Source organism: Amblyomma mixtum, chromosome 3 (assembly GCF_055824585.1).
Source record: "Amblyomma mixtum isolate Tamu chromosome 3, ASM5582458v1, whole genome shotgun sequence".
NCBI classification, from domain to species: domain Eukaryota; kingdom Metazoa; phylum Arthropoda; class Arachnida; order Ixodida; family Ixodidae; genus Amblyomma; species Amblyomma mixtum.
This window is the reverse complement of record NC_143014.1, coordinates 326179291-326202439: the sequence shown is the minus strand read 5'-3', so window position 1 is coordinate 326202439 and position 23149 is coordinate 326179291. Positions and strand designations below refer to the sequence as shown.

At 47.4% G+C, this 23149-nt stretch overlaps 1 protein-coding gene across 1 annotated transcript; it reads left to right on the top strand.

Moving 5' to 3' along the window:
* The first annotated feature begins 1248 nt into the window (after positions 1 to 1248).
* On the top strand, positions 1249 to 18746 carry LOC149355850 (glycine receptor subunit beta-type 4-like). Its single transcript, XM_089576206.1, has 4 exons — positions 1249 to 1260; positions 12699 to 12728; positions 14119 to 14287; positions 18532 to 18746. The coding sequence occupies exons 1-4, from the start codon at positions 1249 to 1251 to the stop codon at positions 18744 to 18746; spliced, it is 426 nt and encodes a 141-aa protein (XP_089432332.1).
* The last annotated feature ends 4403 nt before the right edge of the window (positions 18747 to 23149 follow it).

The window sequence follows — 23149 nt, the reverse complement described above, 5'->3', positions numbered from 1 at the left end:
TGGACTATGACGCAACCAGTGTGCGCAGTTCTGGGTGACATGTACCGGCGCCTCCCTCACGAAGGAGACTCCTTCCTGCAAGGTGAAAAACGTAGCGCAAAGAGACGAGGACACAGAAAGACGGACAACACACGGTAGCGCCGTGTGTTGTCCGTCTTTCTGTGTCCTCGTCTCTTTGCGCTACGTTTTTCACCTTGCAGTTATGAACCAACAAGCCCAAGCATATACCCTTCTGAGACTCCTTCCGTTGCCGCCGCCTCTTCGCCACCGTGTTTTGCGTGCCAGACACGTTTTTTTCCGAAGCCAGCAGCACACGTGTGCTCTCCAATCCCTTCTTGGACAGAAGCCTCTGCCTCACTCCAGATGGACAGACCTGCATGTTCAAATACATTCAGAGGTAAGTGCACAGGTTTTAAGCTTTTAGCCTCTCACGGATACAACGGCTTTAAATCTGAGTAATGTCGGGTTGCCTGCTCGGCACAAGGCCGGCAGGGACGCCACAAAAGAGTTTCAAAAGAAAGCAGCGAAATTACAAGAGTGTCAATTTTAGGATAATTCGCATTTTGGATCGCCCAGCACTGTGCGAAATTATTTGCCTGTGGGCCGCACAACGAAGAACGATTACTGTCTGCTCCGCGGTTACGTCGCAGTCACAAAAGAAGTCGAGTTGATAAGCTTTTGTGAATGCTTAGTCGAATCATGGTAGATTACCAACGCCAAAACAGGAAACATATTTTAAAAAGTGTTCACTTAGTATTTTATGGCAAAAGGCATTAAATACGGTCACTCCTTACAAAGCGCTTTTGCTGCGGGCAGTGCGACACCTGCCGGTCGGAGCGTTTACAGAACTGTTCTGCCGACAGGGGAGCGCGCCGGGATGGATTGGGATGGGGAGATCGTTGGTGATGCTATCATATGGGTGCTAATTAAAGGAGGGCATGCCATGCCCGTTCTCACAGCCTAGTCTCGCAAGTGTCCCAACATAAGGAATGCTCTCCAAAGTAGCGGGCCGTGCAAAAAAAAATTGCCTTCACGATGGGCCAGTTGATGGGGCACTGACGAATATTCCCTATGGTGTCCAGGCGGGCCTGGCCCAAGTTAGGACGCAAAGCAGGTGTTCTCGTGAGGTGCAGAAAGAGGGCGGCGTGATATAGCTCTCGCCATCTCTCTTCTCCCCGTGTAGGCATAAAATTTGAGAGTTTTTCGCAGGGTTAGCTGAAAGAGGGACTCTAAGTGAGGTCGGCCGCCATGAGGGACCAGGTGAGCGTCCCTTTAGGCAGCACCGAGCCGAGTCGGCTCCTACGCCCTCACGGGTGTCTGTATTCTATTGTCTTCATCTCAGTATACGTCGGCACAAAACGACACTAATGTGCGATGTGGACGTTTAAATGTCACAGGCTCAAGCAGCCGTCAACAGTGGAGCTCCAGACGTTTTGATTTCGTCGGCCCCGACAAACCCGTGGCCGCGATCGGGGATTAGGCGTTCTTGAGAGTGTCCCTCTTCGGGTCCCGTGGTCCACTGGGCTACGCTGTCCATCGAATATTTTTCTCGCATTGAACACTCTTCCCTTGCAATGGCCAGCTGCCGTCCTTGACGACAAGACAAAATGTCAATCTACAGCGCTATGACAATGGAACATTTTATACCAAAGATGAATAATACGCTCTTGGGGAATTTAGCTACAGCTGTAACAACCTGCAGACTAAGTGGCACTAATAACGATTCCAACTGTGTTATTTTATCTACAACACATCGGGTTTCAAAAGGAGGCGTAGCTGTGCCTGTTGTATAGCATTAGAATCTGTGAAAGTGATTTACAGTACAGTAACTGCGAAGTGCTCATTCCGGATATTATTGTCCCTGCTTTGTGGTGTTTCGTAGCGCTCCTTTAAATTTAGGCCAAGTGGCTCTGAAAGGCGGTTTCCAGGGCATCTACCCTAGAAAGTTCGGCTGGGATAGCTATGACAAATATGGCAGACAGTCAATAGGCAAAGTGCTTGGCAGGCTTCTCATTGCCGCAACCGCTGCCACAAGGTGAGGTCCTGTAGTCAACGTCCAAGGCTTTACGTTTAAGTGTAAGACTTCGTGCAGGACCAGTGGAGACGGATCAGGTAAGAGTGGGTGAACTCGGGGCGATGAGGGGGCAGCCCTTTGATCTTGAGCGAAGATACCAGCGGCGAACCACGTGTGCAGATCCTCCTGATGCAACCAAGCTGACTCAACGGTAATAGGATATCTGGCCCAAAGAACAAAGTCTCTTGGCTGATTATTGCTGCAACCGCTACGATAAGCAAGTGAGATAATCACACGGCTCGTCGCAATGCTTCCTGTCTTCCATAGTCATTTTGTAACATACGCGTGCGACCGCACACTAGCCTCTGTCTTCGCCTGGCAACTTTCGCAACAGGTGGGAGATAGGTTGAACTACTAAAAGTGTCTGGTATCGAGGACACACTGGCGCGTGGCGGATGCACTGGTCCGCTTTCTTACGGATGAAGAGGGTACATAATTTCTCTCATGTATTGTCTTGCGTGCTCAGAAGCGAACACAAAGTTTTCTAAAGATTCTGCCCTTGTCCTGCGCTCCTCTGATTTCGGTCTGTCACCCTCGCACTTTTTACGTGTCCTGTGAATATATTCTTCACACTAATAAAAGTCCCACAATCGGACAAATTCCTCCATGTCTTGTTTTTGTTTATTTTTACCCAGGAGCCTTCTACGCCTCAACTGCCGCATGGATTTTACGCACTTCCCGCTGGACACCCAGATATGCCCGGTGCATATTGAAAGCTGTGGGTATTTCAATTCGAACTGATCTCTTGAGCTCTTGCTTCACCAGTGAACGAGACGCTGTTTTTTATGGAGACGAGCTGTATCGATCTGTGCTTAGTAGGTGAAATCACTACATTATGGCAGTAAACGGCTCAGAATAGGCTCATTGTCCTCTCGCTGATCAAAGTTGTCAGCTTGAAAACAATGCACCACAACCACAAACTGAGCAAGGGCTGTGTCACGCTGTCGTAACTGCTTGTTGCCTCAAAAACACAGACACACAATTGGCACTTTCGAGATGAAAGCAGTCTAAAGTTTGCATGGTAGAGGTACAGTCTCTGTCAAAAGTAAGCAGGACGCGAACGGCCCGGAAGCGGGAGCGGTCGTGAGGTGGCATTGCGTTCGCCGGCACTTGTTGACGAGCGCTTGCTGTGAGATTGACGTTGCTTTGCGCCCTCACGCCCGCTGTATGACGGTAAAAACTTTGTGCGCAATGTGTGCGTCAGGCGCTTTGTGCGGTCGGAGCGCGGTAGAATAGAGTGACGGCGCTGAGCGCAGCAAAGGGGATCTTCGCTCCTTTTGGACAAGCATTGCGAAGCTGGCGTAAACCGCTTTTTCGCTTTATCATTGTAACGAGCGCTTTGGCTTCGTACACCATTCGCGAAACACATCTGCAGAACGGCTCTGTTCTGCGCGTTTCAAGAGTCTGCACATTACAACAGATCCACGAACACTGAAATTCAAGCAGCATTTCTTTTCAGTGCCTTACTTCCTAAAGCGTTATGCTCTTCGAGTACAAAAACATCCTAAATTCGTTGAAGTCCTTTCCAACCCTTTTGCCGGTTTTTGTTTGTTTTTTTTCGTGATGCATCTGCTTGCTCCTAAAGTACGGCTTTTAAAGTTTGGAAATGCTTGATTGTAATGTTTTCTTCAGTTTGCTTGGAGGTAAGGTTTTTATCTAAGAAACAAAGTGCAGGACAGCTTTCTCGCGCGCAGCAGTAAAGCACGCCAAATTACTTGCTGATTAAATATCGCCTTATACAGGGTCTGTTCTGAAAGTAGTAGGACTGGTTTTTTCCTGGGCGAACGGGCGGACGAGAGGTGGTCTGCGCGTGCAGGATCGTTGAAGGGGGATATTGGGAATGCTGGCGAAAATCGGCAGTCGGCTCTCGGCCGTTGAAGAGAGGACGTCGCTTGTACTGTGAACCCCTGTCGAAACGTCTCGTCACGCAGAATCGTCGAGCATTTACTGGATCGGCGATACGCGATCAAATTTTGAGTAAATCTTGGTAAAACGGGCAAAGAGACTCTCAACATGATTAAGGAGGCCTACGGTAACGCTTCCATGGGTAGATCAGGTGTTTTTGAGTGGCACATGCTTTTCCGAGAAGGGAAGGAAAGAGTGGAGGAAGACGACCGCTTCACACGCCCTTCGACCAGCAAGACCCACGAAAATCTGTAGCGAGGGAAAGATTTACTGAACAGTGATCGTGGAATGAGTATCAGAATGATTGCTGATGACTTGAGCATTCCTCAAACCCATGTTTTTGGGATCGTGACAGAAAACTTATCCATGAGGAAAGCGTGCGCGAAGTTGGTGCCGGGAGTGTTGTCAGAGGAGGAAAAGGTCCTCATTCATCATCTGAATGAGGACCCAGATTTTTTGTCCAGCACAAGGCGGCAACGCTGCCTCAGCCCTCTTACAGACTCTACTTGGCCCCGCCAGACTTTTTTCTATTCCCGAGAATAAAATCGACGCTCGAGGGGAAACATCATGGACCGGTAGAGGCGGTTCAACAGGCCGTGACGAAGGAGTTAAACAGCATTCCGGTCCAGGCGGTCCTGGAGGCGTACGAAAACTGTAAAACTCATTAGCAGCAGCGTGTAGGTGCGGAAGGGTGCCACCTTGAAAAATTGTAATCATTTGTACTATTCTCTTGAATAAATTTTGTTTAAAAAAATGAGTCCTACTACTTTCAGAACAGACCATGTATATCTGTGCAACGCGGTTCCGCATTCATACCCAAAGCAAATGAGCTGAGATCATGGTGTCAGAACCAACACATATTTTTGCATTTGACCACCAAATTCTTCATTCAGTGCCACTGACAGGTGAAGGGCCTCAGCATATCGTTGAGAATCATTCTGCGCAATATAGGGGTGGTCTTAGCAAACCCCATTCACTCATTTTTATCGCACGAAAGCGGCGGCGGCACATAATACGCACCAGTGTTTCATCATCCACGCAGCGAGCGTGAGGGCGTACAGCAACGTCATCAGCGGTAATCTCGAGCAGTGCCTCCTCTATTTTTACAATGCCAACCGCATCGCCCGCTTCGCAATAGGAGCCGTCGGTGCGTCTCACTTCAGATAGTAGCCGCGCTGAGGCGCTAGCCAGATGGTAGCACTGCTTACGTCATGCTAGCGTATGGGCGCGCGATGGTGATAGCACTGTCCCACTCCTACACCACACGTCTGTCAGATTCTTGCTTCCTACCCCTTCTTGTGTAGCTCTCGCTTCAACCGCGGCGCGGCGCTTTTTCCGACGACAATCGGTTGGAGGGAGCGGCAGCTTTGCTCGCCGTTTGCAGAGGTGGGCTGTGGCATTCGCTCCGCTTATCACTTGAGAATGGCAGCTGGCATACTTGAGGCGCTGCTTGAGGTGTTTTAGCCACTTATTGCTTTTCCTTGACACGCGAGTAGAGTGAAATAAGTTTTAAGGTTCGTTCGTTTCGTGGCACCATGGTTAACGAAAATTGTTTTGCGCGGGTAAATGGTACTGTCCGCGACGTTGACGAGGTGTCCCCGCAGCAGCAGCAAAATGGCACTGGTTAATTGTGTTCAGTACGGCTGCTGCTTTCAGTTTTTTGTGAAGTGTGGGAGATTTTATGCTCGTTTATGTGAAGCTGAGGAACTTCGCTGCACAGACAGTACAAAAGAAGGGGACGTTTACGTGCATTTATTCACATATATTTCCAGAAATTTAGAGTAAGAGTTTATACAATAATTTGCATCTATCTGCGGCTACATACATTTCAACTCTTTATATTTATAGCCGTCTACAGTTATAGAACTGGTGTCTATTTGCTTGTATTTGCAGGTATTTACAGTCTTGAGAAGTTTGCATTGTAGCACAACCACTTTTGTATGCGTGAGGAGGACAGAGCATCACGTGCGCGATCGGAGCTCAACAACAAATGAAACAAAACACACCTAACGCCCGGGTGGAGACGCCAGTTTGTGCGCCCTCATGTGTTTGGTCGCCCTCTCTTGCGGCGTAGAACGACAGCGCCGGTAGAAGAGACGCTGACGTGGCGCCGAAGAAACGCTGCCTTGTGGTTCGGCCTTTACGGTGACTGCCCCTGAACACGCGCTGAAGCGGTCCTGATTTCCGTTTTATCTGCATCCTTTTCTTCAAGCGCTTTTTTTAGTCTTGCATTGTTTTATTAGCGCTTGGTAGTCAGGACTAGGCAGAACTTCCAACATGCTTTGGCAAACAGCTGCTGTGCCGTGTAGGTATTTGCGAATGAAGTTCATTTCTCGCTTCTCAAAACAATCGTAGCTGCAGGCTGCCAAGGACAGTGAATAATCTTTATCGAGTTGTGGTAACGCTGACAGCTTATCCTGACAAATGTACAGCTACGACTTGAAAGCTACTGCTATCTGGTAGTTTCGAAAAATGCCGTCTCGGGAAGATTTTTCATGCCTTCTTCATTTCATTCTCCCATTTTCTTTACACAACATGATTGAATCCAAAGCCAAAATAGCATAACTAATTCCTAATTACGTTTGCCATCTGATTTCATATATTCGCCAAGCAGTTTCAGTGCCTCTCGTGGAATGTTTCAGTGTTGGAGCTTAGCTAAAAGACCGACAAACTAATTCCTAATTACGTTTGCCATCTGATTTCATATATTCGCCAAGCAGTTTCAGTGCCTCTCGTGGAATGTTTCAGTGTTGGAGCTTAGCTAAAAGACCGACATGGTTCGACCAAGCCACCACAGCCTTTCGTCGCAATGCCAACGCCGCTGCGCCGTACAATCTGTGACTCCTTTTAAAACCAGCGCTCCACGATGACCAGCGCTACGGTGAGCAGCGCCACGAACACCGCGCTCAATGACGCGTCCATACCTGACAGGCAGCCTATGACCATGCGAGATGCAGAGCGCCGCCTCACGAAGAAAGAGAGAATGTTTAGGAAATTGTTTTCGTCCGCTTTCCGTCCGCTTTCCGTCGTCTGGCGCCACCCAGATGGTACTTCCCCGACATACGCAAAGCAGGCGCGAAGGCTAGCCGACGGGGGAGAGTAAGAAAGGAGGACAAAAGAGGGTTTTGGACAGTCGGATCGGCCCTACTCGGCAGGCATTGCAAAAATAGAGGAAGCGCTGTCTCGAGCAAGCGCTCGCCAGCAACCGCCGGCGCACGCAATGCCACCTTACGACTGCGCTCCCGCTCGCCGTTCGCACCTGCCTGGTTACTTTTCGCAAAGACGGCACATAAAGGCTCTAAAGTTGAGCGTTTTTAAGTGATGTGCCCGCAAGCTTAGGGAAATTTTTTAAATCATATTAATTGGTTAAACCTTCATATTTTTCCTATTTGCGCTTGACTTCTCTCGTGTGTTATTGAGAAAAGTATTGCTTACGAATATTTCTGACTAGTATGGCCGAAATCCCTGCTTTGGACGCCTGTGGCTGTGGCGGGAGGACTTTTTTTGCTGTCTGTGTGAGCCATTGTTATATTGCAGATATTCTTAATCGCCGCTCATATGACCACATAGGCATGCGCCCGCTGAGCAAGAATGATGCCTTGGACGATGCCTCTCACACCATAGGCTTAGAACGCACTTAAAAGGCCGCTGGCGCGCGAGGTTACGTCAGTAGCGTGCTTTTTGAGCCTAATTATCGTTGTTCATTTCCGGCTCTCTTGCCCTTTTCTTTGTTCATTCGCCAATGCAAAGCATCCAGGCAAAATGCTCTTTCAGGTGGCTCAATTGTCTCGGATCTCTTCTCTGGCTTTCTTTGAATACTGAAGAATTGCCTGACACAGCGCTTAAATTTGTGGCGATCGCCAGGGGGTCAAAAAAGTATGAATTTGTGTAAGGCATCTGATAAGAGAAAATGCTACCCAAGCATGCTTCACGTATTGTGGTTTTGTGCTTAATGCGTGAATGTCCATATGCCTTGGTGCTAAAGCAAAGATTAGTTCGCAGAGCAGCACAGGTACGCGTGTGAAAAGTGCTAATAAAGCGACGAAGGGAGACTTTAGCTCATCAATTTTCTAGTTAAGGGCGGCTAAGGGCTATACCTTTTGAAAGTAATGTTTGAGAATTATGATAGAAACAAGATGGGCACCGAAGGTCCTTACTTATTAATTTACGATAACATTTGATTCACGACAAAAAAATAAGAGCCAGAAGACCAACCAGTAGGTGCAACTCAACGTGAGTGGTTACGAAAGAACACGCGTTGAGCGGAAAGAGAATTCTTCAGAGCAAGTTTTCTCGCAAACAGCCATAAGAACCAACTGACGTGAGGTCCTGACCTAACGTTTGCAGAAGAAAATATAAAAGAATATTTTGTAAAGGTGTTTCTTTCCAGAGGTCTATGTAGGTCGATAGAAAAGCGTCTCGACATACTATATGCGCACAGGCGGCGCTCAGGCTCCAAGCTACTCCTAGCTGCACTTCGTCTTCCTCTTCGTTGCGCCACTTGAACTGGTGCCGGTCTGTTCCACTGCAGTTATTTCTCCGCCAAAAAAAGGAGCTATTCCTGCGATTCATGCTCAGGAAAGAATGGGCGAATCATAGTATGGCTTGATGCGCTCGATATGCACAGTCTGAAACTCCAGCGACGATTGTCAGCAGAGGAGGCGAGGGGCTCGACTGTGTAGTTCTCGGGAGAAGTTATTACAGAACGCAGTAGGGGCCATGATAGCAAGAGAGCTATTTCGTGGAGAGGCCGCTAGTGGACAAAGGCATCCAGAGCCAAACGAGAGCGCCGGAGGGACATGACGGGGTGGGATCCAAGGGGTCCCTACTGTGCTTATCTGCCACGTTCGCAAAATCAGGGGTGATAAGGAGCCAGACTTGCGACTTGCGGAGCCTGCGAGGACCTCACGGCCAATGATCTCGGCGACCAGTGTCCAAGGATCTGAAAGTCCTTTAGCGGGCGTGAAGCGGTGGGTTCCAGCGGAAGGCGGAGTGAATGTCTTGCAGAACTGTACGCTGGGCATTCACAAAGAATATGAGATATGGTCTCATCGCCGCCACAGATGTCACACGCAGGGTTATCAGCCACGCCGATCACAGTAGTGATGTGGTTTGTAAATTCGACACCCTCGACGAAGAGAAGATTGTAAGGCTTGGAGGGCTGCTTTTTAATTAGTGAAAACAGACCATTTCTGGGGTGTTTCTTCACTAGTAGGCTCAATGGCAACGCGAAAGTTGCCTACAACAAGAAGGACCATGGATGACATGAATAAATAATTTTTTTTTGTACTGAAGCGTTCAAAGGAAACACTAATTTAGAAACAAACATTAGAATGAGACACTTGAGCATATTATAATGAAATATGAGGCCGCCAACTCAAAAAGAGAAAGCGGCGATACCATAGCATTCTCGTGCAGCGGTCAGTGCAGCTGTTCTGCGCGCCGCCGTGGGTTCAAAACCCAGGACGTGCGCAGTAATGGCCATATTTATTTTATTTTTGCAGGTCTAGCTGGCTTGAGACACTAAAACGGACGAGTTTTTCCGAGATTGGAGGCCTTAATGCTAGCGCCCCACTCCCTCGCGCTGTGTACTGGATGTCACCTTCTTCGTCAACTTCCACCCGTGCGCAATGGATCCAAACACAGCGCTATCGCAGTGCCTCCGAAAGCGGTCCCAAAATGTCATAGTTCGCTAGCACTAAAGCCTCCAGTCATTCATTTCGCCGATCTTTCCCTGAAGCCTGAAATTTAAACTCTAGCCTCGAGCCGAAAGCGAAAATGAAGCGCGACGTACTAGCGCACATACTTCGCATTTGGCCAAATAAGGTAAATCGGCTGTCATAATCGGATGTTTTGTTCTAATTATTTGTAAATTATAAGGTGCACTCAGAGCGTTAAAATTTAACTCGAATGCTCAAAAAGACAACCTCTCAAAATTTGGTGCATTAGGTTATGACGGTCAAACTCGTTTAAGGATCCCTTTAAGTAGGCCCGCCGCTTTTGGCAACTCTCAAAACCAGTGCTCTAAAAAGAGCAGCTGCGCAGGCGAATACATCAGCTCTGACCTGCCCAACAGAGCCTTCACGGAGCTACAAAAAAAAAAGGCGCGAATATCACATTATACAGTCATGAACGCCTAGTGGAGCGTTGTAAATCGGCTGTGATTGTTTTTCGCACTACAGGAGGAGTGCTTCTCATCTATTCATACATGTTGCTTGCCATGTTACAAGTATTTTTTTTTTATTAACAATCGCTTGCATCTCGGTTTAAGTCGCTCACAGGAATGTCTACTACGCTTGGGAGGAGTGGACACCAGTCGCCACAAATCCGGCGCTGAGCCTGTCCACGTTCCGGCTCGAGCTGCAGGCCCACATTGAAGAAGGTAATAAGCGCCAGTGGCCATTGACCGCGTTCGAGAGAGGGTTGTTTTTTAATAGTGAATGGCAACAGCGAGGTAAGATTTCCTCATAGGTATTCCGCATGGTTGCATTAGTGGGTGGAACGCGTTTCATCGTGATCACCAAGATCAAAACCTAGTCATAGGTTTCCAGAAAGAAATGGTCATGTGCGACGCAACCCACGTCTCAGTTAATGTCTCTCGGTTCTCGCAGCCTCTCGAACATGGCTCGTTGCTGCTCAGAGAGTGATAAAGAAAATCAATGAAGTGGTCGAGGCTTACGTTAGGTATAGATAATGCTGCTGGCTCCTTGATGTAGTCGCCTCCATTATGCGTTGATGCCAAAGGAACCGCTTTCAATAAAAATGCTTCGCTGCAAGGGAGATGGCTGTGGCAAGATGGACAGAATGTAAGCGATCCTCCTATTTGACGCTTTGTTAAATTTCCTGCTACGGCTCCATTTTCTTGCAGGACCACTGAATAGTGATGCTCCTTTAAGCATGCTTTATGGCAGATGAAGGCAAGTGCTTTATTGCTATGAGCAAACACATGCTCCAATAATACAGTGTAATCCTTCCTGTGTTCTGCACAGTACATAATCTGCGACACTACGGGTTCGGACTCTTCTGCATTTCCTGCTACACCGAAGTGGGCATTAGATGTATTGTCTGCTTGAAGTACGTCGCCAATTCTGATATTTTTTCGCGAGTTCAAATAGAACGTTCGTTTCGTTGCACCTACATCAAAGGGACACTAGGGCAAATAGAAGTTGACCTGTTTCGATGAGGTACCGCGGTGTAATTACAGAGAGGACACTTTCACCGAAAGCGATGTTTTTATCAGTTGAAAGGGACGAAAAACTGGAATACAGGTGGCGCCACCGTTTACCGATTTCGCAACTATAACGAGTGCGTCAACACCAGTGCATGTGCGAACCCCTGATCCTACTTTACACCGCCGGCACCACCATTCGCCTCAAAGCGGTGGCAACCCGTCCTCTGCGGTAAGTTTCAATATATTGGCTAGTAGATTCCTAAAACCATTTTTCTCGCCAACAAATGCGCCTTTTGCTGCGGGAAAAAAGTCAGCAAAGCCGGATAGCGCCAGACAATCAGTTTCTACTCAGGACAATAATTAGATGGAGTTCATCGCAGTATCCCTTTAAGACCAAGTGTCAGTTATCTTCTAATGTAACTAACTTCCTTACCTAGAAAGCACGCCCGAGTGAGAAGACTGCAATGAAGCTTTAATTTTCAGCATAGGTACGATAACCACTGTTTTCAAATCGCACCTTACCTCGAAGACAAACATTTTCGGCGAAAATCAGCCTGGCCAAGAAAACCGTATCGAACATGGGTCTTTCGTCAACGTCGTCAAGAAAAAGAGTCAGTGTCTTTTTTGAAGGGATCATCTATAGAGTCCCAGTCACCCATCCGTTTTACCCCCGCACTTTTCTCAGTGGCGACCACTTGCTTGCTATACGAGCTAAGCACTTCTATTTCGTTGGTGTAGAGGTTTCAGTGGGAAGCAACGAGAATATCGCTTGTCTGAATGCCTTTTCCGTGCAAGCGGAGCGGAAGACATTCGGCGGGCCCATTGGTGAGTTAAAAGCGAATACTGGCTGTGACCAAGTTCGTCGACAGCGTCAAAGTAAGAAAACTGCAAGGTCACTTTTAGTGTTGTAATTTTTTAGGCCACCTATTCTTCTCACACCGCTGGCATTGAAAACGCGGAGAATTAAAAAAAAATTTGACATTCCCCGTCGTCTGAATTTTTACTTCTAAACCTGTAGCCTCGTAAACCTGTGGCCTTTTTTGTTTTAGGGTGATCTCGGGAGTTTTATGAACCATGCAGGACTCCACAACTAATTACGTACATTTAATTGTGTGTAGAGGACGAAAAGCAAGAAAGGCTATGCAGTTTTACATTCTCATGCATTATTTCCGCGGAGTAACCACCTTGTGAGGCCAGTTTGCTGCCATTAATTTTATTGATTTTAAATACTGAGGCTCTTTTACTTTTTTTTATACAAATCATGATTCGGGTAGAGGATTCATGGGTCGCTAGAACTGGTCACAAGTCCTGGCACAACGTGGAATTTCTCGCTCAAGTCTGTGCTGCGCTTGCCTTTTATCGGCCTCATCTTGCCTGTACGTTGTGATGCGATTCTAAAAGCCAAACACCACCCAGTGTCACAATGGTTTGGTTTGGTTTATGGGGTTTATCGTCCCAAAGCAACTCAGGCTATGAGAGACGCCGTAGTGAAGGGCTCCGGAAATTTCGATCACCTGGGGTTCTTTAACGTGCACTGACATCGCACAGTACACGGGTCTCTACAATTTCTCCTCCAAAGAAATTCAACCGCCGCGGCCGGGATCGAACCCGCGTCTTTCGGGTCAGCAGCCGAGCACCATAACCACTGAGCCACCGCGGCGGCTAGTGTCACAATGATAGCGGCGTTTATTCTTTGAAGTTGGTATTCTTGCCACATGTTCCACGTTAAAGTAATCCGTGCCACGTAATGCGCTGGAAATCGAGTCACATTTAGAGCCTAGTTCCAAAGTTAGGTGCGAAAAAGTGGAGAATTCATTTATGAAGATATGAAGACCTATCGCATTTGGCAAGTTGTGCAAACTGAATGAATGCTTAATCAACACAGTCCTCAAGACAGCGGTTGCAGCATGCACCATAAAGTGAGTGCTTTAGAAGCTAATTAACATATTTCGGTGAATTAGTCGCCTAACCGTGACAACTATTTCGTGATCTTAGTTTCGTTTTATGGAAATTTAAACACCCAAAGCTTACTCAGGCTATGAAGGATGCCGTAGTAGAGGGCTCGGGCTCAGGAAATTTCGAACACCTGAATTACTTGGACGTGCACTGACATCGCCCAGTACACGGGCCTCCAGAATTACGCCTCCGTCGAAATTCGACCGCCGTGGCCGGGATCGAACCCGCGTCTTTCGGGTCAGCAGCCGAGCGCCATAACCAGTGAGCCACCGCGGCAGCCGTTACCTTCTTTCCAGAGCCCAAAGCCCTGTCAATAGACGTAGTATCCACGAGACCCTGAGCCTCATTTTGTTTACAAAGTTGTAAAGATTTTACACATTCAACCTGGATACTCAATGCCTGTTCGTCAGCCCAGTCGTTCAAATTGCACATGAAAGAGTTGTATTTACACTTTTTCAGGGCGCAACGACGTTTCCCTGGCATTTGTGCGAGCCACTCATTCCGTTCTGTTTTTCTTTTCTTCATCTCGGTTTCACGATCCGTTTCTAGCAACGTTATTCGCTTCTTCATACTGCATGAGGATATGTTCGAAGCGGCACAGCCGGCACAGCTCTCGGACTGCTTCCTGAGGAAATTTATCGAACCAATGCAATCCTGAAATGCAATGCCTGCTAGGCTCAGTGTGCTTGCATGTCACCGCCGACTGCCGCAGTGGAGTGCGAGCCTCACGCTCGTTCCTCCCCTTTCGTACCAGCCCGCCGTGTACACAGCTTGTGATTCAGATGGGCGTGTTCTTGCGTTTTCGAAGAGAGATTGGTCAAACGGGGAGAACTCGCAAACAATGCTATGCTAGGAATGCCATGCTATGCTAGTAATGCTAGGATTTTTCATTTCAGCAGAGACGTACAGAGCAGCTTTTTCTCCTCTTACACCTTTGGCGTAATCAGGCTTTCTCCACGCAGGGGTGCAATCCCAAGCGGACTACCTAGTGGCCGGAGGTATTCGCCTCCGTCTCGAGTTGGTGCTGACGCGCCTGCTGGTGCCGAAGCTGATCGAAGCCTATGCCCCGTGCGCCTTCCTGGTGACCGTCTCCTGGCTGGTCTTCTGGATCGCCTCTGCCGCGGATCGCGTCGCCCTTTGCGTCACGCTTCTGCTGGCGCTGTACAGTCACTCCGCAGCAGGTTTCCACCCGTCGCTTATTTTGTGCTATCATTCAAATATGCCATGTTCGTGCAGCGGTGAGCATTATCGCAACGCTGTGCTGGCCACTACGTGAAGAAAAAACCTCCCACGCTTCCGATTTGTGTGCACGGGTCGCTATATTAATGCACGTATGCACAGTACACAATTCTCCCGTTGTGTCAAGGGGATTCCAGCAATATGCGTTGTGGGGCTAGTTGGTCCGTTCTCAGAATTAATTTTTTGCGCACACAAAGACGATACAATAAGGATGAGGAAGACCGGACGGGGCGCATCCGTCCTCCCTTCCCCGTCCTTATTGTATCGTCTTTGTGCGCGCAAAAAATAATTCTGCTCAGGGGAATGCCGGCTATGGTTGTATTGGTGGCTGCACAAAGAAACGCAATGCAACGGGACGAGGCAAGGCTGGCGATATTAAGGCGAAAGCCTTTAATGCCTCATCGTTGTCGACACAAGGCTGTCAGCAGAAATGTCACGCTTTTGACGGGTGTCCACCGAGACATGTGAGACAGTTACTGCGTAATTTCCTTTCCTCAAATACAATTTTCATTTTCTTCATTACGGCCCCTTTTTCTCTTTCTTCTTTCACTCCCACTTGCTCCCTTCCTTTACAAATGGATGACTGGTGTCCACCGCGATATGTCAGACAGTTACTGCGTAATTTCCTTTCCTCAAATACAATTTTCATTTTCTTCATTACGGCCCTTATTTCTCTTTCTTCCTCCACTTCCTCCCTTCCTGTACGGTGCGGTTCAGGCGTCCATCGAGATTAAAGGGAATTACTGCGCCATTTCCTTTCCACAAAAAGCGCTGCGTTCAAAGGGCAAGGCATCGCGCCAAACGGGTGGTGGCATTCCTTGGACTACCTGGCAGCGCTATAACACGCTGTCGCGTTCCACTCCTAAAGGCGAAGTTTAAGCGTTATTAATTAGCAGTTAATTAGTATTTAGTAATTGATCAGTAATTAGTCAATAATTAGTAATCTGTCATAGCTTAGTAATTAGTTATTAATTATGTGTGACGTCATCCAGTGATGACGTCACCAGTGCCACCGAGGCAGTCAAAGTAGTGCGGGAAACGCTTTCGCCTCTGCGCACTTTAGACAGTCAAAGTGCCCCCTGTATTTTTTCTATCTTCAGTTGACTATAATATATACAGATGGCAGCTTTACCATTCAGAAGCAGGTCGAGCGTATAAATTGAATTGTATCCCTATTTTAGCGCCGTATTTCTCGCTCATTCAGAAATTCCCTTGCCTTCTTCTTTCATACACCTAAATTAGTTAGATGCCCTAACAACTGCGTTCTTTTTATATATTGGTTAAGCTTGAGGTGAGGGCCAGTATATGCGAACTAGATACTTCACTTTTTCTAAACGGGTGCTTCAGGGACACGCTTTCCTCATGAGACGCCAAAGAATGGAAATGCCTGATTTTTTTATACTCGCATCCTTCCACTTGAAGCTCACACGTGGTGGGGCTGTCAAAGTTGATAAAAACAGGTATGTTCGTTTTCCAGACTGCTGGCGGAAGTTTTAATCTAAGGCGGAATGTGACACTGTGCGCTGATTTCAACGAGTACGTACTGTGGATACGAAGGGTGCGCGACGTGGAATTTCTGCGGCAAAGCTTGAACTGAGCACGATATTCCCGCAAACTAATCACCTCAGTGCGTTAAGCTTCGTCAGTGTGGTCACGAAGAACCTGAACGTTAGCCTCACAAGCAGTGATTGGTATCGTGTCAGATCAGTTGCATCCCGTATTTACGTGTGATGCTGTGCCACCCTTGAAAGATGGTTCTGAGCTCTGGGATTCCAGCCGCGTCTGATACACCGATAAACTTTGCGGGCATGCGAATCGTGTTAAAGGTCGCTAAAAGAATTCAGAGTGCAGCAAAAAGCGCTTATGTTTACAGAACCCTGTTTTCTTGTCGTAGCTGCGGCTTCGCGAGGCTGCGTTGCGGTATCGGACAGACGGGCTACAGCATACTCGTGAAAAGCTTTCGTTTCGAGCCACAGGGTGCTACTCGTTTCGATCTGAAGTCTTGTAGTCACTCCACAACCGCCGGCATTTTCAGGGCTCCTTAGCTTACTTGCCGTTCCCCAGTGAAGTCGACAGGGCAATTTTTAAGATATGAACTTTATTCCACGAAGTCTGTCACTGTGGCAATCTAGGTTTAGATGTCACCTGCTTAAACTTGCACCTAGATACGAGAATAGAAAACGCCAGAAACAATCACGGGATACTACTGGCAGTGCGTGCTACCACTAAAAGCCCATAATGTGCAACGGTGAAGCATAGTTTTCTAATGCCAGGGCGTTCTATGGCTCGTCGAGTGATTTTTACGGCCTGTGTGTGTTACATCATGTGTACAAAGCTGATAAAAAACTGACGTGTATAAACATAATATTGTGCTTAGCGTACAGCAAGGTAGTCCCTTCGTTGTTGAAAGTAGTTCAACCGCAACGGTGGCTCAGTGGTTATTGTGCTTGGCTGCTGCACCGAAAAACGAGAGATCGACCTCGGCCGCAGCGTTAGCATTTCGATGGAGGCAAAATGCTAAGACCCTTGTACTGTGCGATGTCAGTGCTCGTTCAAGAATCACAGGTGATAGAAATCAATCGGAGCCCTCCACCACGGCATCCCTCATAGCCTGAGTCACTTTGGGACGTTAAACCTTACAAACCAATCCAGACAGTAGTTCGTCAGCTTTGAGTAGACATGATGGCGCCCCGAACCTCCTGAGCCTATGAAACATGAAGCACCGATTGTTCTTGGAAATTGGTGTTTTTCGTTGGTGTTTGCCAAACATATAGATACATAATTCAAAGCTGCACACTCTATTGTTTGTAAGGAATATGGTTTAAATTCAGCCTGTTCGCCGAACACTGGAATTTATGTGCGGTCTTTCGATAAAACTACGTCTGGAGAGGCCTTTGTCCTGCAGTAGGTGTTGTCAGGCTGATGATGGTGATGCCGTCTGGAGAGCGGATTCTTTTGTTATATTCTCATATTTTAAGCATTAAAAAGTTTATATCGCGTGACCAGCCTCCAGCAAGTGTTCTACCGGCTGTGGAGTTTTAAGCTACCATTGGCTGAAGTGCCTAGTAATTGTTGAGAAATTGAAGCCTAGTTCATTATTCACTACAGCTGATGACACAAGGTTTTAGTTTCCCATTTGCTACGAAGATTGGTGAGCTTACAGACTCGTAATCTGCCGAATGGTATCGTAATGGCATGGTATAGAATAGAATGGTATGGTAATGATAATGGTATCTGCCGAAAAGTCCAGCGCTATGTTGTTCCTAGGTGAATATAAAATCTGGCTGCTTATTCATCCACCAAGTTAACTCATGCGATTATTGGTGTCCGTCTCTACTACACATTTCAGTGGTGACGAGCTGTAGACTTAATTTTCAAAACTGAGGTTTCCCACTCGCTGTGATGCAAGAAATCCCTGGAGCACAATGAGAAAATTAAACCTCTAAGTATAGGTAAACTTCACCCCGGGATAGGTCAATGTCTAATGTGTTTCGTGGTGGTCTCCAGACCGGAGGAAATTTCTCATTAATTACAAACCTTCTGTGAAAGCTTCATAGCTTATCCTTTGCAGCTTCTTCGCTGTGCTTTGGTGAATGATAACGAATAGTATTAGTCCCATTAGTCCCAATAGTAGTAGTCCCATCCCCTTATATAAGGGGATGGGTGTAACGTGCCCGGAATATCAACTTTCTTCAATTCCCCCCCCCCCTTCCTTCAGAACTTTCGCCCCTAAATACTCCAAGAGGAGCACTCAGTGTACTGCAAGCCACTGCGAACAAAACTTCTTCACGTAGAACTATCGCCACCTCTCCGCCGCTCCGCTGCCCAGTGACTACCGATGGAGGTTGGTCGCTTACAACAGAAAGACACCGCAAGCTCTCCTCCCCGTTTCCTGCCGAAAAACGAGACTCGCGCTTACTAGGCACTTAACGCTCTTTATGCGCTAGGTCTTCATGTTAAAAACAAAGGCTAGGCTTCAGCTCGCATTGATCATCTGGAAAGCGTAGATTGTAATTTTGATATTTGAAACATTTGAGAGAACAGGTGTATGCCTTATTGTTCAACAAACAAATTCGAGGGCGCGCCGAGGCAAGCGCGGTATGCGGGTCTAATTCACTCGTTCTTTTAATCACCTTCCTGCCTCATTTGCTGCGCGTTCAACTGTGCCCTTTCTTTATGCGTGCAGCACGACAGCTGCTGCCGCCCTCCACTTCAATGACGGCGCTCGATTACTGGGTGATGGCCTGCGTCCTCTTCGTCTTTGCCGCGCTCGCGCAAACAGCGCATGGTGTGTGGGCCTCGATTCACGGAGGCAGACCAGCTAGGGCTCCCCGGAAGCCTGCGCCAGTGCTTGCACACGGCAGCAGAAGACCAGCCGGCGTGCAGCAGCACCCTGCCTGAAAGCCAACACTGGGATAGCGGCACTACGCGACGTTCGATATAAACATAGAGTCCCAGTCAAAAGTATACAGCCCAAAGGGTTTGCTTCTAAGCTGTTTAGCGTGACTGTCTCGCACATTCAGGAGTCCGAAGCATGAGAGCATTGAGGACGCGAAGCCATTCCTCTTCCTAGGGATTACGGTCCGTGAGGATCCATAACGATGCACGCTGCAGGCCTCGCAAACAAAACCCCTGGACCGTATACTTTTGATGGGTGTTGTACTTGAGAGCCATGGACACGTCATTTCTTGCAATATGTGCCGGTTGACACCGTTTGGAAAAGATTGTAGTTGCTTATCACGATTGTGTTGCTTTCCTCCTTCGCTGTGTGGAGCGCGATACCTCCCACTGTGTGTGTTTGTAGTGTAATTGTTTTGTGGGCATCACGGAGCTGTAGCACTGAAATCATCTTTCAGCAACGTGCACGTCAAGGCACATCAGAAGCGTGTACCTTCTACTGAAGACACCTACTTTATAGAACTTCGTTACTGTTTTTCAGCACTGCCGTTAGCCTCACAGCTTTAATTCCTCGAACGCTGGGACGGTGGTGTGCCAAAGATAAAAGGCTTTAAAGTTCCCTTGAAATTGCTAATACGCGATTTCTCCCTAGAATTTGCGCCGTTATTACCCTGACAGCTTCTGTGCAGGTCGGCTCTTCCCGACCAATAGTTCGGCTGCAGATGAAGACTTCGCAGGATCAATTATTGGTTGCGGCGTGTGCCTTTCGATGGAGGGGACGGTCATCTGGATGCCAGTTTATGTTAAAGAACTCCAGCTGATGTGAATTAATCCACAGCACCCCCAAAATTTGACACCTTTTCTTTCTTCACGTGATGTTCAAGTGGCCGCCACTGGTGACGCAGAGGCTGCTTCTTTCTTTTCTCCATATCCGTGCACGCCCCGACACGGCAAGCGGCCGAAATCGACGTTACTGACAGATAACTTCGTCTTATTTGCTCATTGGCTGTGCGGCAGCGAGGATGGAGTATGCAATTTATTTCAAACTATAATGTTCCTTGCTATACTAGAAGGAAGAGCGGAGTTCCTCTGCGTTCCCATTTGCGAAAATTGGAACTTTCACAAAGCTCACAGTAACGAACGGTTTGTGGAAAAGGTAACCAGGCTACCCTTACCGTCTCTCATGCCATCAAGACGCTTATAATAATTCAGAGCAGGATAGCGATGGCGCTCGTTCAAGCCACGCTGGTTATACTTGCAGCCGGTGTGAGCTGGCGAGCATACCTTCGCCCCTGTTCCAACAGCCCACATTTTTTTTTTTCGCAGTAGGCTGGTTACTTCTGTCAACGTTATCTAAGCTTCTGAGTGTTTTTCTTATCATTTTGCGAATAAAAAGTTACAAATAGAAAATCTTTATCTCCATTGAATGGAGATGAACCAGCATGGAGTAAAACCATGGACGGGTGTGTCATCGTTTGTACCATCCCATGGGAGAACCAGACCAGCCTGTAGTAGCACTGACGGCACCGGCGAGCGCGCAGCGCTTGAGGGCACAATCGCTAACCTTGGTGCAATGTTTATGGGAAACTCCTAACTTTGAGTTGATATGTAATAAGGGAGTAATCATTCATTACCACGCTCATAAGCTCCAGCGCATCCAATTAATACAAATATGTTTTCTCTAAATTTGAGACTATAACACCGTTTCTACTTCGAGTAATTTATCAATGCACTCTCGCCCTACCATCTGCTAACCATAATGGTTAGCTTAGTTGGTCGAGCGTCTGCCCCAGATAGGCAGTGGTCCTGGTTTAATCCTAGAACCATGGCCAAAAACTTGATTCAGTTTCAGGATAACTTTATTGTTTCCACCGCCCCCCCCCCTCCTACCTACCCTCCCCGGCACGGCACGCAGGCCTCCGGGAGAGGAGTAGGGGGTTTATTTACTTCTAGACTAATAGACTAACGATTAAATTTAAGTGATACTGCAGCTACCAGTTGGGTCAGTTCCTTTTGCACCCTAGAATCTGGGCTTCTTAATGCTTCATTCTATACTCTATCATCTTCATACTTACTTTTTTCCGAATGCGAAGAAGCTCCAGGCCAAAGAACTTTTTTCTTCAAGCTTCAACACATCAACACAGGACGACGCCCGTCGTCCTATGTTGAGTATTCCCTTTATTCTCCTCGTTCCTTCGCGCTAGATTGATATGTTCATACCAACTACGAAATTTTTGTGAAAATTGTACAGTTTTCCTTGGTAGCTGTATGGGTGCGCTTCAGTCTATGTTAATACAATTACTCCATTAGTACAAACAACTAAGTTAGAAAATCAGTGGCACACACGTCTTGATATTTGTGTCTGTGCCGGAGGTGGGCGAGTTACGCCTCATGAGCACCTGTAGATATCTGAGCGCAACCACTCTACTCCGCTTCTTCTCTTCTACTGCATCTACTCCTCCGAACACCTCCTCTACTCTTTGCCATCCTGAAGAAAAAGAAAGCGAGGAGGACGTGTGCACGGACGTCGCCAACCCCGACGACAATGACTGAAACCTAGGAGCAAGGCTAAGGCAGCTAGAGCTGTAAAACACAAGCTTATACCGACCAGCAGCACAGGCGCCTGGTTCCGCCCATGTTTTGGCAACAACTACTGGTTCGAGTGATTGCAACACAATCTCCTATCTGATCTTAATATCACCCTACAAATCAATTTTCGTCTAAACGTTTGTGGTATTGCCTTAATGATCTGTATGTGCTTGCGATACGATGGACATCCACTTTATTCTGTGTCGTTTGTATAATTTGTACGGCATGCTGTGCTTGAGGTTGTGCTTGTATAACTTCGTGACCTTATTAGTGTATGATGTCTCCATTTTTTTCATTAATGATGTTAACGCTATTCTCATGTGCTGCTGTGTGGAAAAAAAAATATTGGGCTTTTTTTTTTATCGGTGATGCCTGCGAAGAACATACAATCATTCGGTCGCATTACGTTATAATTTTAAGGCACTGCATTGTATTGATATTCCGGGCAGTCTTGAGCCCAGAAACCCATGCCTACTACTTGTGACGTAAAAATAAAAGGAAATAGGAAAGGAAAAGGAAACTCTTCCAACTCAATTTTCCTGAATATCTCCTGTGAACACGCAGTGAATAATACCGAAGAGATCTTGTCCCCTTGCCTGACACTATTCCTTATGGGTGTCTTGTCACTTTCCCTGTGAAAGACTACGGTCGCTGTGCAGCCGCTGTAGATATTTTTCAGTACCTTTAGTATGCCTCTGCTACACCCTGATTATGCAATTCCTGCATGACTGTCGAGGTTTCGACCGAGTCAAATGCTCTGTCGTAATTTATGAACGCTATACAGAGAGGTTAGTTATATTCTGGCCATTTATCTATCTCCTGATTCATCTAGTAAATGTACCCTATTTTCTGCCCTTACGAAAGCTGGTCGTTTCGATGACTGAAATGTAAGGTTGTTCAAATTATGTTAGCTCTTCCTTTGGTAAATATCTTGTACGCAATGGGCAGAAAGCTGAACGGTCCGGAAATTACATGTCCTTGACATCCCTTTATGGATTAAGAGCGTGCAGGATGGACGATTCTTGTATGCTCGATGTCCTAAGGCGTTGCTTATACAGGGTGGCAGCTCTTCAAACGCAGTCTCCTCACCGTCCTTCAACAAATCTGTAGTTACTGATCTTGACCAGCTGCTTGTAAAGCTTTCTTTACTTCCTCTTTAGTTTCCCCAGGGATGTCCAGTTCGTCCTTACCAATGGCTTCATCATTAGCATCTTCTAGAGGCCCGTGTATTGTGCGATGTCAGTGCACGTCAAAGAACCCCAGGTGGTCAAAATTTCCGGAGCCCTTCACTACGGCGTCCCTCATAGCCTGAGTCGCTTTGGGACGTTAAACCCCAATAAACCAAACTAAACCATCATCATTAGCATCATGATGGTTTCGGCTCCTGTAGAGATCTGTGTAAAATTCTGCGGCTATTTTAGCGATCTTTTACATAATGCTACTAATGTTGCCCTTCTTGTCTCTTAAGACGTACATTAATTTCCTCTTGGCCCCTTCAAGACTACATCCGTTCTTTGCTACCTCCGTTTTGCTTCCTTACGTCTCGCAGCTCTATCGTATAGTTTGGGTTTCTGTCTGGGCCTACTTGAGTGCACTGCGGTCGTGCGGGGACCCAAAGGCATGCCCCAATGAAGTTTTTAGAGCGCAGCTCTTTGGCGTCCATTCCTGGGTTTCGCGTCGTCGTCGGCGTCGGCCTCGTAACCAGCTCCGCCCCCCCTTTCATCCCCCCAGCGCTATCGGCGTCAGCGGCATCAGTCAGTCGCTGCTATCTCTTCCCTCCTCCCTTTATCGTGTTGTCCGCTTGCTGCGCGCGCTTC